General features: G+C 46.2%; 2 protein-coding genes and 1 long non-coding RNA gene across 7 annotated transcripts in view; 2 read left to right on the top strand and 1 right to left on the bottom strand.

The window, feature by feature from the left end:
• The window catches only part of RNF169 (ring finger protein 169), a 100,933-nt gene extending 96,210 nt beyond the window's left edge, over positions 1 to 4,723 (top strand). For both annotated transcript variants that reach the window (XM_007080925.3, XM_042958030.1), the window contains exons 5-6: positions 2,850 to 2,949; positions 3,512 to 4,723. In XM_007080925.3, the coding sequence (XP_007080987.2) occupies positions 2,850 to 2,949; positions 3,512 to 4,693 (1,282 nt within the window). In that variant the 3' untranslated portion in view covers positions 4,694 to 4,723. The remainder of the gene's footprint in view (positions 1 to 2,849; positions 2,950 to 3,511) is intronic.
• Positions 4,724 to 7,024: 2,301 nt separating this feature from the next.
• LOC107179528 lies at positions 7,025 to 10,272 on the top strand. 2 transcript variants are annotated; one of them, XR_006208179.1, is made up of 2 exons: positions 7,025 to 7,937; positions 8,195 to 10,272. It is a non-coding gene; the product is annotated as an uncharacterized LOC107179528 (long non-coding RNA). The 2 variants fall into 2 exon arrangements; XR_001510168.2 differs by having other exon boundaries at positions 8,049 to 10,272.
• A 3,227-nt stretch (positions 10,273 to 13,499) lies between these two features.
• Positions 13,500 to 17,495, bottom strand: part of XRRA1 (X-ray radiation resistance associated 1) — a 62,198-nt gene continuing 58,202 nt past the window's right edge. For all 3 annotated transcript variants that reach the window (XM_007080840.2, XM_042958029.1, XM_015536993.2), the window contains 4 exons: positions 15,557 to 15,758; positions 14,686 to 14,801; positions 14,367 to 14,472; positions 13,500 to 13,981 (listed from right to left, as the gene is read on the bottom strand). In XM_007080840.2, coding sequence (XP_007080902.1) covers positions 13,728 to 13,981; positions 14,367 to 14,472; positions 14,686 to 14,801; positions 15,557 to 15,758 — 678 coding nt within the window. In that variant the 3' untranslated portion in view covers positions 13,500 to 13,727. The remainder of the gene's footprint in view (positions 13,982 to 14,366; positions 14,473 to 14,685; positions 14,802 to 15,556; positions 15,759 to 17,495) is intronic.

Here is a 17,495-nt window from a genome sequence, read left to right as displayed (position 1 = left end):
ATTCTATGGGGAAAAAGCATAGTTTCTTCACGTATGGTGTTGGGACAACAATTAGATATCCATATACTAAAAAATGAAATTGGACCCCAATCTCACACCAAATAAATCAAATTGAATCAGATACCTAAATGTAAGGGCTATAGCTATAAACTCTAAGAAGGAAACAGAGATTAACTATAGAATTACTGCTCTTATAGCACTTTTGTGATATGGTAGGGTGGACTTCAGTGACTGGATGCGCCTGTGGGTCAAGATTATCTTTCATCAATCTGTCTTTCATGCCTTGCACCGAGTTGGTACTCAGTAAAGTCAGAAGGCTAAGGGAACGGAAGAGACAGACAGTGACAGTTTCAGCTATACTGAGGTTTACCAAAAAGGTTTTAGATAGTCAGAAACTACTTTGGGTGTCCTTGTTGTGCTTGAGTGCCCCAGGTATGGGTTTCCTCCCTGGGCCTTTTCTTTCACCAAAATGGAATTTAGGGGGCATATGAAGAGGTTCCCCCCAGCAATAGGTACCTGTCATTTGTAGATCTGATAATTTGGGCATGTAGCCAGTGTCTTTAAATTTGACTCTGCTACTGCTGACAATATGGATTCATAGCATGTTTTTAAAAATTATATTAAACTAATTCTTAATTATGGAGTATTTGGACCCCTAAATATAGGTACAGCCTCAGTTTGAATACCAAGGCAGCTATTAATGAACTGCTGTATTGAAGGTTACAAAGTTCTTTCTTATGTTGAGCAGAACATCTTTTTCTCTAAGTGTCTACTGTTTCTCCAGTGGAATGATGCCAAACAAGTCATGTATTTGAAATAATAATGCCTTCTCTTTCAGCCCTATGTTCATTCCTCCTGACCCAAAGTATATGTTGTTCACCCCAGCGTTTTAATCTGTCATCCATTTTACTTCTGGGTGGCTTACACCACTGACAGTTTGTGTGAGTTCTGGGAATGCAAGTGAATTTCAATATGATGCCAGGCAAAATACAAAACATGCTGATTTCTAAGCAGCTGCCTTTATAGGGTGATGTCTAAGTTTCCTACCTGTTCCAAAATACATTTCCCACTAGAAGGTACAACTCTCACATTATTTGCTTAGGTTCAGTGTTGAATTTTCTTGGTAAAGTGCAGGCATGAGATGCAGGTTGGCCACCACTTTCTCCTATTAATACGGTAGCATAGATTAGTTCTGCAGACTGGAACCATATAGCAAGGTGATGTGGCCATGAGACATAGGATTAGAGGGTTTTGAATGGAATAGCACAGAAATGCTGGAATAGAGGCCACTGTGGGTAGGGGCGCTTAGGAGGTTCAGTCTGTTGAGCAGCCGACTCTCAATTTTGGCTCAGATCATGATCTTGTGGTTTGTGGGGTCGAGCCTCACTTTGGACTGTGGACTGACAGTGTGGAGCCTGCTTAGGATTCTCTTTTTCCCTCTCTCTGCCCCTACCCAGCTTGCGCTCACTCACTCTCGCTCTCTCTCTCAAAAATAAATAAATATTAAAAAAGAAGCCTTTGCTAGAGACATAGGGAGAGGAAAGGCACTGGGGGAATGCACCTTATTACTTCCTTTGTAAGTTTTCTGAGTTAATCCTGGCACAGTGAAACTTAAAGAGTAAATCTTTTGCTACAAAAGAGTAGCTGTGATGATGTATTTCATTCCAAAGCTAAATAGAATCATTCGAGGAAATAATTTCTGTTTGGGATCGTCTACATGGCTATGTATCCACCTTGACTTCTGGCAAATTCTTATTTATCCTTCAGACTACATGTGCCATAGGGAGGCTTTCCACCCTGTCCTCACTCCATCCAGGTAATTAATAACTCACTCGAGGCATACTTTTTTGGGTACCACTTCACTGTATTGTTTGATTTATTTGCCTGCCCCACTGGACTCTGAGTCCTTGAAGACCCTAGATTGTGTCTCATTCTTCTCAGTATTCCCAGTGCCCACATGTGCTCCTCAGTGACTGGCATATAGTAAGTATGATAATTGCTTGTTGAATAGAGTTGTAGCACAGGGAAAATAACAGCTGCACATGTTTGTAAAGGCATCATTCTCACCGGACATGTATTAGGCACAAATTGGAGATCAGGAAACAAAGGTGAGTAATAAGATAATCAAAAACTCCTACTTATGGTTCCCCCTTGTCAGTGGGATAGGTGACAGTCACCTGCATATAATCCTTACACAATAAGATTCATGTTATAATACAGGTACTCTGGGTTTTGGATTGGGTTGTAAAGTCATAATTTTGCATGCGTCAGACAAAAAAAATCACGTGTTCATGAAATCTCTTGAATAACCGATTTAGGCCTTTGGAAGCTCAAATGTAATAAATTAAGGAAGAGACTACATTTAATTTTGACTCCCCGCATAAAAATTTAGTGCAGTGCTATGTATTTTGTAAGTACTTAAATATTTGTTTCTTGGCTGACTTAGATTGCTTGAGGAGAGGGTTGGGCCTAATAAAAGGAAAAAATTTATTGTTCATAAAGGTGATTTTAATACTCTATCCACCCTATTAAAGAAGGCGAAGTATCCCTACATCTCTCTAAGCTCGAGCAGAACAGCCATTGATTGGTCTTTCATATTTAAGCAGGATCTAGTTTGGAAACCAAGGCTTACACTGAATGTCCTCTCTGGAGAGCTCTTTCTCTTTTGACAGGATTTGTTCTTAGAATGTGTTCTGTTAATAAATCAATTCATTTCCTATCTGTAGCTTGCCAAGGGAATTGTCTTTCTTGGTAGATGGCTTTGAGGGCACAGAAGAGATTGTTATTCTTTTTTCCTTAGTTAGCATATGGGCTACTTTTGACTATCTGTCTTTTATTTATTTATTTAGGAACCTAAATTCCAAGGTGGAAAGGAGTCAGAGCTGCAGTGACACAGCTCAGGAAAGAGCGAAGAGCAGACTCAGAGCAGCCCCAACCAGCAAAACCAAGGTACATCTCAGACACAGGCTTCTGGAGCTCTCTACTTCCATCCTGTAGCTCCCCACATGGCCACGACAGAAACTATTGCACACGCTATTTGAGTAGGCTTCACATCCAATGTGGGGCTTGAACTCATGACCCTGAGATCAAGAGTCACGTGCTCTTGAGCCAGCCAGGTACCCCAGAAACTATTCCAGACAAGCAGAGGCAGAATGGGTCCTGGGTATACTAATTATGTTGGAGAAGTTTGCGAATAGATGGAAAGGAAGAGAGTTTGCATTGAATTAGTAGCCAGAAGGGTAGAATGAGGGCCAGTAGAAAAACTTTTTTAAAAGTTCTAGATGAGGTTTTTTTTCCCCTGTAGGTTTTCAATTTTATTAATTGTTTCAAGTGTGTAGGAATTTCTGCAAATGGTGCATATTCTAGGTTAGGGATTTTCCCCATTTCTTAGGCTCACATCACCCTCCATCCCTTTTCTTACCCTTCCCCCACTGCCCTTCTACCATCATAAAAGAGTTATGAAGAAAAAAATATATACGCATGTATGTATAATCTTTTTAACTTCTTTTAGGTCACAGCTATAACCCCAGCCTCCAACCCCATCATTGGTGTCCTCTTGTCCACTCAGAACAACCGCTGCCTCTCAGCCCCTGACTTAACCGTCGAGAAGCGTCTACCCTTCAGCTCCCTCTCATCCTTGACTTCCCTGCATAAGCCCGAGCGCTCCATCAGTCCTGAGAGCAATGACAGCATCTCCGAAGAACTAAACCATTTCAAGCCCATTGTCTGCTCACCATGTACTCCTCCCAAGAGACTCCCTGATGGCCGAGTGCTAAGTCCCCTCATCATCAAATCAACACCCCGCAACCTAAACAGAAGCCTGCAGAAGCAGACTTCTTATGAGGCTAGTCCAAGGATCCTCAAGAAGTGGGAACAGATCTTTCAGGAGCGGCAGATCAAAAAGACCCTTTCGAAAGCCACCCTCACCTCCCTGGCTCCAGAAACAGGGGAAGACTCACTGGTCGCTGAAGTTATCCATTCTAACAAGGAGAAGCCACCTCAGGCTTTAAATACAAGACTGGCCAGTGGGCAAGTACTCTCTGAGTGTGTAGGACCCACCCTCACTGACCTTGATTTTTTCCCCTCCGTTAGCCAAACAAAAGTGGAACAGGGCAGCGATAGTAAAAGGAGCTCTGAGATCCCGTTGGAAACCTGCTGTTCCTCAGAACTTAGAGTGGGAGCCAGTGGTACTTTGGAGACGGAGCAGAGTGAAGGGCCGGGGCCAACCCCAGATGCCAAGTTAGACAAAACCTGTGTAAGCGCAACCATGAAAATCTCGGCAGCTCATTCAGCGCTACCCAAAAATAGAGTTCTGGGTGGGGTCCTCAAAACAAAGAAGCAGCTGAAGACAGCGAATCATTTTGATCTGCCTAATGGTGTGCTGGCAGACAGCCGAGCTGAGGAGCCTCTTCCTTCCTTGCGTCGGGGCCGGAAAAGACACTGTAAGACCAAGCACTTGGAACAAAATGGCTCCCTTAAGAAACTGCGACAGAGCGGTGGTGAGGTGGTCCTGGCCCCGGCAGAGCCGGTGCTGCGGGAGATGGAGCAGAAACTGCAGCAAGAGGAAGAGGACCGGCGGCTGGCTCTGCAGCTGCAGCGCATGTTTGACAACGAGAGGCGGACTGTGAGTCGGCGAAAAGGAACCGTGGATCAGTATCTCTTACGGTCCAGCAACGTGGCCGGGGCCAAGTAGCACCTAATGAACAGTGTTACCTATTTTTAAGAGGTCTTTGGGCTTGATCATTTATCCTGAAGAGCTGAGTGTTCTCACTTTGGGTTTCTTTCAATGGCAAAACACTGTCTGATACAGTTCTGGGAGGTTCCGGGGCCTTCGTAGTCCATGTCCAAGGGAACTGTGTCTCTGCCTCCCTGCGACCGAGGCCAGAAGCACTCCTCACCCCAAAGTGACCTGTCCCTGAGGGCTCCTGGGCCAAATCGGGCAGCACCCACTTGGAATGAGATTCAGGAGCACAGTGGCCAGAGTTACAAATGGTAGAGGAATGAGGGGGGATACCTTCTTAAACCGACAGACCTCCTGACTTCTTTCAACAGGGTGTTATTTTAAATCAGCCTTGCAGATAAACATTACTTCCATCTGTGTCGTAGAAGTGGATCTGCATTTTGGCAGATTCCAGAATGATTATGTTCCCCCTTCTCCTTATCCATGCCACAAGTAAATGTACCTACTGAAATTGGTTGAGTTTTTCCCTTCTACAAAAGTTAATTTACCTTCCCTGTTTAAAAAGTAACGTTTGAGTAATGCTATATAGTTGACAGACCACATTGAGTCACTGTTGGATTTGGTCTTCTCAGGAGTGCTAACGTGTAAGCGGTGTGAGCCCCATTTTAGATGATGGAGCTGCAGGGCACGTGTTCAGATTCTCTCATTTACTAGTTGGAACATCCCAGACTGACTGTTGGGTCTCCCGACAAGAAATCCCATAGATTTTCCACACTGACAGGTTGCTGTAATGGATTGTGACCCAAGGAGCCTAGGGAAGCTGGCTGGGCATGTGAATACTGATTGTGCAAAATCCATAGGCAGATCATTGAGATTGACGGGAAGTACAAACAAATATTATGCAGTTATCTTCCCTTCTCCCGGCACAGTTTACCTTTTTGTTTTCTTGGGGGTGGGGCGAGGGAGACAAAATACACCCTGTGAGACAAAGTACAGTTGAGCTTCCTTACTACTCTCTACGTGTCCAAGAGTTATCTGCAATGTTGATCTAAAATCCAAAACAATTGCCCAGAAGTCAGGTAAGAGCAATGCTGAAACTCCATACTATGGAAACAAGGTATCTAGCTGGATGCAGCTGGTAAATTCAGTCCCATGGACCTTTGGGGTTTATTTTCCTTAGCAGCTGACACCATGTGTCTTTTGCATCCCTGGTGGTGCTTGGTGCTTCTGCCCATCTGGGCTCATTGAGAATAGGGATTAAGATATGATTTTAGGGAATCTCAGATGGGCTGGCGTTCCCTGTGCATGTATGAGCTGTTACTATAAAGTCATGTGACTGGCATTTTAACAAAGGCTTTAGAGCTTCTATATCCCAGTGTATGTTGTCTCCCTTGAGTGGCCCAGCAAGATACCACATAGTTTTCTAATGATGTTGCCATTGGCAAAAACATTTCTGGAACTCTCCTCAAAGTCTAGAAACGTCTAGAAATATAGACTCCTAAAATGTTAGAATTGGAAGGGATCTTAAAGGTCATCTATTCCAACCTCCTCCTCTTACTGAGGCAGAAGCTAAGATTTGGAATGGTGACTCACTGATTACTAGGGATTTACTACATCACCTTCTTTTGATTCCTCCCGGGAGATTTGCCCCTTCTTCTCTGGACAAATCTTTAATCTTTTGTGGTTATAGAAGGGAGAATTTTAAGTTTGAAACTAGTCAGAGGCTATTTGAAGCCTCTGGAAGAGAAGGTAGGTCAAGAGGGTTTGGAGTCATAGATGAGGTACAGCCATAAAGCAGCTATTTTCTGCTCCTAAACAGTTCCCAGAGAGACGTTCCAGAGATGTCTTAAGCATTCTGGTCATCATGGAGATATGTGGAGGCTCCTCAGTGACTACGTTGGTGGGAGTGTCACTCGAATGTATGTGTTCTGTGTGTCTGTGTGCGTGCACACATGCAAATGTATGTTTAAACATGCACCAATCTCATTACTTTATATTCACACCACTTCAGTTCTAGGCCCTGCCAGCAACATATGTCTCCAAAGGCTGCTGGAGGGTTGGTACCCAAGACAGAAGAGCTGGTGCTGGTGCTGGTCTGCGGAGTAAGAGGAGGGTGACTTAATGCCCTTAGAGAAATTATCAGTTCCTGCCATTTCACACAGTTCCCCTTGGTTCGGAGTACATAATATCGGAAGGCTAGTCTCGGTAGTAGCAAAGACACTTATTTTTCCACTTGCCACCTTTTTCTATATCTCCAGTAATTTGAAAAACATTTTGGTTGGAACTGATTTTTGTTTTTGGAAAAAAGATAAATATTTTTAATAGAAAAAGATATATATTTTAAATATTTCCCCCAAAGTACTACTTTCATTTTAAGAAATTGCATAGCAGTAGCAACAAATTTTAGTTTCAGGTGCAGAGTGAAAAGCTACTTCCTGTTAAGTGAACATTCCAGACGCTGGATCCAACTTACTGACTTTCCCCTTTGTACCTACTGTTGTGCCTGGAATGGTATCAACAATTGTTGTTTTCCAAACTTCCAGCTGAGCAGTAGCCCTTCACACAGAGGCAAAGTGGTTTAGGTTAAGGAGCGACAAGGCTTCACCTCTGATCTGCTCGGCTTTGGAGGAGGAAAAAACCACTAAGGTATTATCTGTATTTTAAAATGCTTCCCTTACTTAACTAAAACCTGAACACTTTTTGCTTCTGAAAGAATTCTGTGTCCTGTTGCTCGCTTGCTTGCTTGTGAAGTTTGTCACAAATGGAGTTGTCAATGTGAATTATTTGGAGACGGAGAAAGACAAGAAAAGGAAAATAGAGCGATGGGAGGGTTTGTAGGCTAGAATGAGAGAAATACCATTTCACAAAACAAACATTTCTCATGAATCATTGGAATCTGATTCACCCTAAAAATTTCCCATGCCCTACTAACTCTGTTCTTTGTGTATATGCATTCTGTGTTTTTTATTAAAGGGGAAGTTCTGAGAGGTTGGAGGATCAAGGTCATTCTGATGGGAAGTCCAAGAAATGCGGTGCCCTGGGAAGGGGGAGCTCAGCCCTTTTCCATAGAGTGGGAGAGACACTTTGGGAACATGCTCATGACCCGTTGATTGTATCTGCTGGAAGAAGTCATCTGGGCCTGTTGGGTTGGTGTCAAATCAGGCGATTAAGCATCCAGCCCTTGGCCCCTTTCGTATAATTGCCTCTTTTTAAAAGGTTAATTCGCCTTGGCTGAAGCTTCCCAGGAAAACCCTTTGTAAGTGGCTTCATTTATTTTTTTAATTTAATTTTTAGACTTTTGTCTAGAGGAAGAACTGGTGATGAATGCCTTCTGTTTTTGTTTTTTTTTTCTCATTTTTCCTAAAAGAAAAAAATGCCCTTAAGGATTAAAGCTGCTTAATTAATTGCTGTCTGATTACAAAGTGACAAACTAAGGTGGGAAACCGCCACTGTGCTTGACTGGTGAAGCTGATGACCGAAGGCTGTGCCGTTCATTCTTTCTGTTCCATTCAGACATTCCTGAGCTTCGTTCGAACTTGTGCCAACCCTGTGCTGGGTCATGGAGATACAAGGATGGAAAGGACAGTCCCTGCTCCTAAGAAGCTCAGCCTCTAATGGAATGTATTTGAAGGTATATGTGGCTGGAGAGTTTGTTCATGCTCGTGTGAAAGGCCACTTCTTCATAGTGATCTTGGATGGAGTCATTTGAGATACTGTCCAGCACCTGGCAGGCTGCACTGAACATTTTAGACACCCCCATCAGTATTTCTCAATTTGATTGCAACACTGCTTTCCATTTCCTAAGTAATTTTATCAGAGGAGAATGAATTTTCTCCTCCAGTGATACAGGACAATAATTTCTCTTCAGGAGCTGCTTTTACATAAGCTCCAGGAAATGAGGCAGGGTGTGGATCATTGACATGGTCAGAGGAGGCCCACATCCCACCTTACTGATCTCCTAACCTCTCTCCCAACCAGACCTCTCACCAGAGCTGGCAGCAACTTTGGATTCCTTTCCTTTTTCCTGCCTGGCTTTTCATTGAGATGGAAAGCCAACAGGAGAGGAAGGAAAGAAAAACTGAATTATACTGGATTATAATCATAAAATGCTGTAGCTGGAAAGGGCATGGAAATAACTCAGATCAAACTCACCCACCTGCTTCCCCTTTTTTTTTCTAATAAGGAACTTGAGGTCCAGTGCTTTATGCCCTGTTGACACTGTAGTTTCCTAGGATCTAAATAGTCTTTTTAAGTTACACACACACACAATTTGCTAACGAGGAGGACACCCAAATGATATAGGAAGCTTTTTGTTTTAATAGCTTTTTTCTTCTAAAATTTTTCAGAATTAAAATATGCCTCTGTCCCCTGAACACATACCCAGATAGGGGAAACCCCATAATGTGACTAATGTGAATATGGAATCTTGGGAAGTGATATATTTTGATTGGAATAGTCATCATTTTAACCACCAAGGGTTAAAACCATGCCAGCCCTTCATTTTTCTTTGAAAAAATCAAGAACTCCTTAGGGACTTAAATCTTTCTCAGCCAGCCTTTTCCCCCATCAACCAAAAGAGTGGTATTCAGCCTGGTTTTTAGAAGTGAACATAGTTGCTTATAAATTCTTGTGAGTTAGTGACAAAGCAGGTATGTTTTTTTGGGTCAGGGAGATTCTAGGGAAAGCTGCTGTTGAATAGATTTTGCTCCAAAGATGATACAGAAAATGCATCTTTACACGTGATGGTTACCCACTGTAGCTTTCTGAAGAAGATCGTTCTATAGGAAAAAGAGACATAAGCAGAGGTCACAACCAGTTTAGAGATTGGTTAAATTGGATGAAGAAAAAGTGCCAAGACTGAATGTGCACATTGTTCTATGTATTATCAGTATTTTTATTCTTCCTAAGAAAAATATTTACACACTTTGCTTTGTGAGTAAATGCTTCCTTAATGTCTTGTTAATAAGCGTGGCAGGCTCGGTGTCTTAAATCAACTGGTTGGACAGAGCTGAGCTAAGGCCAGGCTTATTCATCTTCCTTCCCTCTAATAAGAGGTAAAAACAGGCAATGCACTCCTCAAAGATTAAATTATTAGAGCTCAAGAGAAGCTTTTGGGCCCTGGGTCTGGCCCTTAGCCTGCAGCAGAACACTTCAATTCCTAAGGAGAGAATGTATAACTTTGTGAGGGAAAAAAATTATCTTAAATGCCATCTAATGGTTTTATTGTTACTCTCAATTTGTACAGACACTGTTGTCCTTAGGGCCCTTCCCTTTCCCACCTACAAACAGAAAATGGGATGCATATTGGTTTTCTACCTGCTGTCTTCACTGGAATTGGAGAAGGGGCCTGGATCCTTGTGGACCACCACTGCGGGCTGCCTCCTCTCCAGCTCATCGTAAAGAGCATTTTGACAAAGACTCAGAACAGGGCATGCCTGGTCAGGGATGCTTCTGCCCACAAAGAAATGGCACAGAATCAAATGGGGTGATGTGTTGTTTATTTAAACAGTACCAGGGTGCATTCTTCAGTGTGTGTTTGCCTGCTTAAGGAGAGGCCCAAGTTGAGAATACAGTAAAGCAAACTCATGAAAGTGAATGTTCTGTTTCTAGTTAAAGTTTTAACCTCTAGCGTGTAATCTCAGACAAATCTGGGCTAATAGACTATGTGTGTTTGACTTTTGGTGCTATCTTTGCTCTGGGAGATGCCCCACACTGGAATGTCTCGCTTTGGCATTCAGACTGGGATGGGAGAAATTAGGAGGCGAGATGGGGTTTCCATGGCATGCTGCTGGAGCATGAGTTTGGAGTTATTTCCAATGTATAACTGTCATTCTCCTATTCAACCATTCTTACTCCTAATGAAGGCACAAGAGTCTGAGTAAAGAACAGATGTACAGGATGACACTGTCCTTGCATACTGGGGCAGTACCCCAAACATCTGATTTTAAAATCAGCTTTGGAAGCAGAAATTCATCAAAATACCCTTGGTGCCAGTTTCTCATCAAACACAGAACAAACGTATGCCTGTTTCATCTAAACTTGTAAAGCCAACTTGAAGGACTGATGTAAGAAATGCCATACATGGTAAACCAGCACGTAAGGGTCCTTTGAAATCTGGCCCAGACTCTTCCAAAAGAGAGTATTTGAAATGATTTGCAAGAAACAAGGCAGCTGCTTGGAGGTAGAAGAATGGAATTTGTCCCTTGGCCCTTAACAGGAGATGTACTACATATCACGCTCATGGATTCCCTGATAGCCCGGTCTGGCGAAAGGATGGGAGACTCTGGCCCTAACATAGCCTGGAAGCTGGGTCTTCTGACTCCAAGGCCACTGATTATTCAATCTTTTCCTGTTGCCCTGGCTTAATCAACTGAGGGTAGTGCCATCCTCCGCCACTGGTCTTGGCTAACCCTAGGGTTCCAGCTGCTTTCTGGGTTGGAGCTTCTGGACTTGGGCCTGCCAGGGCCAGAGAAATCAGTCTTCCCTCTGCACCCACTGTAGGGGTGGGAGGTATCCTACAGTAGCAAGGGTTGTGAGTCTGTATCTAAATCAGTTCGCTTTCCTGTGGCCACATCCAGCTCCAGGTAGTTACTGGCCATCTTGGATAAGTGACGAGGAGAACAGGCTGGGCCTACCTAGTTTTGGAGAATTAGTGGTAGGAGAAATGATTTCTTCTGGTTTGCTCTTGTTAGAAGTTTGGAGAAGGCTCAGAAGAGTGTGGCAGCCAGCTCCCATCTGCTTATGGCAAAGGAAGGGGGCTCTGGGTGAAAGCAGCCCAGGGGGTTGAATCATCTAGCAGCAGATCAGATGTGCCAGGGAGAGTGTGCTGGTAACAGGGAGGGTTGGTGCCACCCAAAAGGCTTCCTTGATTAGTTATGGATTCCTGTTCATTTGACAATTCTAGTCAGAGGCTTTACTCATTGAGACAACTAGTTCACATCTCTTCAAAAGAAGTCAAAACTCAGGAAACCAAGCAACTGAAGTCTGCTCACTTGGACACAACTGGTAGACGATTGTATGGCTTCCAGAGATGCAGCAATTCACCTGCACGGGAGGCTGAGTAGACCGTGTGATACGCTGCCTCTCATACCTAAAACAGGCACTAGGAGAGGCAACTAATTTATTCAGATGGTATCCTATGTGGAAAAACAGTTCACGAGCGTTTGACCTGGATAGGTGAAGCCTCTTCAGGATGCTCTCACATTGGTGAAGGGCTCTGGCCTGGCTGGGCAGAGAGAGCAGATATATGCCTGGCTAAAAATCAGAGCTAGGAGCCCCGGGGGACTTCGGCCACAGCTTAGCTCAGTGGTCAGAACTGTCAGATAGCTTTCCCAACAAAGGAAGCGACAGCCTTTGGAGGGACTTAGTTCCCCATCACTAGGGATGCAGGAAGGAGCTGAACAATCTGTTAGGGGGACCGCAAGATGCTTCCTGTCTTGAGGCTGGGTAGGACGTTCCTAGGAGCCTTTCAAGCCTGAGGGCCTATGGTTTGATAGTGTTTCTGGCTGAAAGATGCAATCCGTTTCTCTAGAACTGGAACCTAGCAAGGCTTACAGTGTAAATGTTGGGGTAGAGTATCCTTCCTAACTTTAGGGGAAGGGGATTTGGGCCCCAGGAGACCCAAGGCAGCGAGTTAGCAACACACTCTGCAGGTGAGTGCCACCGTGGGTGACCCTGTATTACATGTATCTGTCCAGGTGCCTGTATCAAGTGTGACGTAACGCCCTCTGTAACTAGATATGTGTACGTGACTGTGTGACTTTCGTGAACGCGGATGTATGCATCTGGTATGACCACAGCTAGGTGTAATTGTGTAACTGGCCATGTGTGTGAGTGAGACTGTGTGGCCAAGTATGATAGTAAAGCTATTTCTGTGTCCTAACAGTCTCACAGTCAGAATATAGCAGACACTCCACCACGCGTCTGTCAGACCTGTGGCGGCAAGACAAGATTAGATCTCAATAATCACCTTACCTGCAACTGGAGTTGTAGGAGTTTGTGCCTTGCTGAGGAGCCTTAATCCTCGTGCCACCAATTCCTGGACCCTGGGACCTACATGCCTGCTCCCCAGGTCTGAATTGTAGGTACCCTCAGGAGAGTAGCCTTAGCAGCAAAGGCTGCTCAGGAGACCAGTCACACTCGGTGTCCATTCCCAAATGCACATCTCTGGAGTTCAGTGCCAGTGGCCTTCGCTAGATCCACCTGTGGAGTAGATGGTGACTCCTGGGCACTCAGAAGAATGGGGCAGCCCCACAGGCTGCTGTGGCCAGAACCAGTTTACTTACTGTGAGCCCAGGCTGACTCTGCACGGCCCCAGGATCTGTTTTAGAGCCACAGTGTTGCATATGGGACTTTAGCTCGTGTCCTGGATGAGAGGACCTTAGGAAATTCCATGTAAGTCCTGCCCTCAGCCTATCCCAACTTTGTGGCCATGACCATCCAATAAGGGAATTCCCAACCCCCTTCCCCTTCCTCTCCATTTGCCCTCAAAATTGAAAAAAGCTGCCCCATAAAAAAGCACTCCACCATGGCCCCATGGTGGGCCTGGAGGGGGCCTGGAGGCCTCAGTTTTGCCCCCTACCCCAGCAACACACATACACTTTGTCGGCTGTGGATGGGTTAGTTAACTTCTCTGAGCCTCGGAGTCCGTGCTGCTGCTCTGTTCCATCAGCCCCCTTGTTTTTTCAGCCCACTGCCGATCGCAGCTCTGTTGGAGATGTGCGACTCAAGCAGGTTTCCTAAAGGATGCGTGTGTCAGCCGGGTGCTCCTCCAGCGTGGCAGCCTGACCATCTACAAGAAAGCACGCGGACTACCTTGCTCTGTGCACCCACTCTTTATTGCTGCTGGGCCAGGCGCTGGGTCCTGCCTGGCCCGGGGAGGGGAGGTCCTCACCAGTTAGTTCCCCACTCTCTGTGGCCAGCGAGCGAGGCCAAACCAAGGTTTGAGGCCTGCACCCGGCGCACCCAGCCCCAAGGCGCGGTCCAGGGTGCGGAGCCCTCAGGGAGGGTATGGGGCACCGGCTGGGCACTGCCCCGTGCGCAGCCCTTAGTCTTTTGAGTCACTGGCCGTGGGACCCTGGCAGAATTCATCCATGAACTTGAGGAAGCGGCCAAACCTAGGCTGGCCCTCGCTCAGTGCTGGGTGGCCTGGGGGTGGCGCTGTGGCCCTGAACACTGTCCGCAGTGAGCAGCGCACCAGCTGCCGGTAGCGTGCCCGAAACTCCTTCAGCAGCCTCTTGGCCTCCAGGTATTGCTTCTGGTTCACCAGCCTCTGCTCAGTCCGCTGGCGCAGGACAGCTCCTGCAGGGAGAGAAGCCAGAGGGACACCAAACTCGCTCTGGGTCCCAGCTAGCCCGAAGCAGTGGGGACTGCGTCCAGAGCCCCCCCACCCCAGAGAGTGGGACGGTGTGAGAGGAGGATGCTATGGGGACTGAAAATGGCCTCCCCAGCTTGGGGCATTAGGCAGCCAGTGACGTCCCCTCTGAATTCTACCTCAAGCCTTAGTTCTGGCCTGTAACGTGCTGTGTGACTCCAGGCCCCAGCTTCTCCATCTGCACATGGGGAAGGGCCGGGGCAGATGCTAAGGGCCCTTCCTGCTCTGACATGTCCATGCCGGCTGCCTCCCACCAGCAGATGAGTAAACTTCTGGCCACTGAGGATGGGGACCGGGTGGGCACAGCTATACCTAGTGGAGCCTCTGTAATATTCCGGGGATCCCGCATGCGAATAAGAATGTCATCCAACAGCTGGGCTCGAGTCTTCCGTGGGGGTGGAATGGCGATCCTCTGGGCCTAACATAAGGTAAGAGGAACGTGTCACCACAGTCCAGTGCTCCGCCTCTCCTGGCCTCATCCCCTCATGCAGATGCAGCAACAAGCAGGAGGGCACCTGGGGGCACTGGGAAAGCACAGCCCTCAGAAGGTCCTGAGGTGACAGCCACGTGTCTAACTGGGGGTCCTGAGGAGCCACTGGCACACACAACAAGGTGGTGGTTACGCATTTACCCGTTTCTCCTTGGGAACGTAGCGTTTCTGAAGAGTGTCAAGTCTGGGCTTGGAGGAGCGGAACAGCAGCGGGTGCTTCAGCACGTACTGCAGGGCCTGTGTGTTCTTCTGGATTCCTAAGGCAAAAAGGCATGGTTGGGTCAAGGCACTCCTCCTCCACCTACTGAATGCCTCCTCCAACTTCTTCATTCCCCAGTCTCACAGCAGCCCTGGGTGGAAGGATTGGAGAGGCCCCAAGAACACACTGCTTCATCTCTCCCTGATCTGCAGTGCCCGGACCTCCTCCATCCATTCCCTGAATAACTGTCCCCTGTGTGCACAGATCCTCATGGAAAAGTAGCACTGGCATGGAGAGAAGGAATGACCCTGACATAACCTCGTTAAACACAGTGGGTTATGCCATAGGGACTGGCACCCAAGAGAGCACACAGTCAAGTGCTAGTTCCTCTGAGAGCACAAATACTACTAACACATCAGTGTGAAATAAGGGGCTCCGAGGGAGCACTACCCCCTTGCCTCAAGTCACGTAGAGAGGATTTTGGATGTTCAATTTGGGACTCAGCTAGGCTGGGAAGGAACTCAGGAATCTGGCCAGTCTGGGTGTCTGTTCATCAAACCCTTCCTGGAGACACTTCTCCAACCAGAGCAGCTGGGCCTGGACTGGCTGGAATTTTGGAAGAGCTGTGGCTCCTGAAAATCCAATGAAGGCCCAGGCCAGGGGTCTTGATATGTAAGGCTCCAAACCAGGATATCCTCAGGGGCCCTTTGACAGACACGGAGAGGACAGCATCCCGGGCAAAGTTAGCTTTGCCCCAACTTGCTCCAGGCTGCAGAGAGGGCCCCTTGCCCTGGAGCCATTCTCCTCACATACCCTTTGGCTCAATAAAGGCTGGATCAGGCTTGGCCGTCAGCAGCTCCTCATAGCCACGATACTTGCTGGGGAGGGAGGCAGATGGGAGCTTCCTCCAAGCCTTCTTTACCTCTCTGGGGGCTGTGCGGGGTGGTCTTTGCTCTTCCTCCTCCTTCACGGCTGAATCATCCTTCTGGTGGATGGAGGAAGGCAACCCACTCACCTGTGACCAAAAGAAAAACGTACTCATTCATTCCATTAACAGACGCCAGCATTAGCTCTGTGCGAGTCCCCATGCTGGGCCCCGTTAAGGGCAAGAACCAAGACTGGGGTGAGAACAGGCAGATACGAAAGCAGGCAATGATCATGCACCTTGGTAAGTGCAGTAGGAGAATGGAGCACAAAGGTTCTGGGGGAGCCCGCAGGAAGCCCTAACCCCGTCTGGGGTGGGGGGTGACTGGGAAGCTCCCTGGAAGAAGAGATGCCTTAACCTGCGCTAAGTCTTGAAGAAGCAGGAGAGCCATCCCCAGGCAGGGTGGGGAGAGGGGTGAGCTACAGGTGATGAGGAGAGAGGGCTGTTGTAGGCAAGGAATAGCGGGGGCCGAGACCCACAGATAAGACGCTGTAAGGTGTATTTGGGGGAGCTCCATATTGGTATTGTTGGGGTTACTGTGAAGAGATGGGCAACTGGAGCAATAAGCAGGCCTCGGATCAGGAAGGACTTTTAAAAGCCAACCTGAGGGGGTTTGTTTTTTCTATTTTTAAAAAATGTTTATTTCGAGAGAGAGAGAGCTTACAATCAGGGGAGAGGCAGGGAGAGAGGGGACAGAGAATCCGAAGCGAGTTCCATGCTGACAGCAGAGAGGCTGATGTGGGGCTCAAACCCAGGAACCATGAGATCGTGACCTGAGCCGAAGTCGGATGCTTACGTGACTGAGCCACCCAGGCGCCCCTTGTTTTTGTTTTTATTTTCTTTATCCTCACTATGGCAAGCCACAAAAGAGTTTTAAGGGAGTGAGGGAACATTATCTGAACTCCCATTTTTAGCCTAACCTAATGGTTTTATAAGAAACATATTAATGAAACCTGTATTTAATGTTGGGATATAGTTTATGCCCTTCATTAAAGCCTGTGGCTGAAAAGAAATAGAAAATCTGAACAGACCTGTAACAAGTAGAGACTGAATTAGTAATTGAAACAATTACCACAAAGAAAAGCCAAGGACCAGATGTCTTCACTAGTGAATTCTACCAAACATTTGTTTGTTTTTTTTTAATTTGAGAGAGAGAAAGAGAGAGGAGAGCGCACACACGAATGAGGGAAGCATAGAGGGAGAGAGAGAATCTCCACTCAGAGCCTGACACAGGGCTCCATCCCATGACCCTGGGATCGTGACCTGAGCCAAAATCAAGAACTGGACACTTAACCGACTGAGCCACCCAGGCGCTCCTATGCCAAACATTTAAAGAATTAACACCAATCCTTCACAAACTCTTACAAAAATTAGGAGAAAGGGGAATACTCCCAGCTTATTCTCTGAGGTCAATATTACCCCAAAACCAAAACTAAGGAAAGACATCACAAAAGGACGATAGAAACCAACATTCCTATGAATGTAACACAAAAATCTTCAAAAAATACTAGCAACCCAAATTGGCAACATATAAAAAAGGACTATATGCCATGATCAAGTGGTATTTACCCCTGGTTTACAAGGGTTAGGCAAATGGAAATCAATTAATGTTATTCACCATTTCAATAGATAAAGGACAAAACCCACACAATCATTTCAATAGACACAGAAAAAGCATTTGGTAAAATCTAATGCCCCTTTGTGATTAAAAAAACAAAAACAAAACACTCAATAAACTATGAAGAGAACGAAGCTTCCTCAATCTGATAAAGGACATTTATGAAAATCCCACAACTAACATCAGAATCAATGGTGAAAGACTGAAAA

This window comes from Panthera tigris, chromosome D1 (genome assembly GCF_018350195.1).
Source record: "Panthera tigris isolate Pti1 chromosome D1, P.tigris_Pti1_mat1.1, whole genome shotgun sequence".
Classification (NCBI taxonomy): domain Eukaryota; kingdom Metazoa; phylum Chordata; class Mammalia; order Carnivora; family Felidae; genus Panthera; species Panthera tigris.
This window is presented reverse-complemented; position numbering and strand designations above follow the sequence as displayed.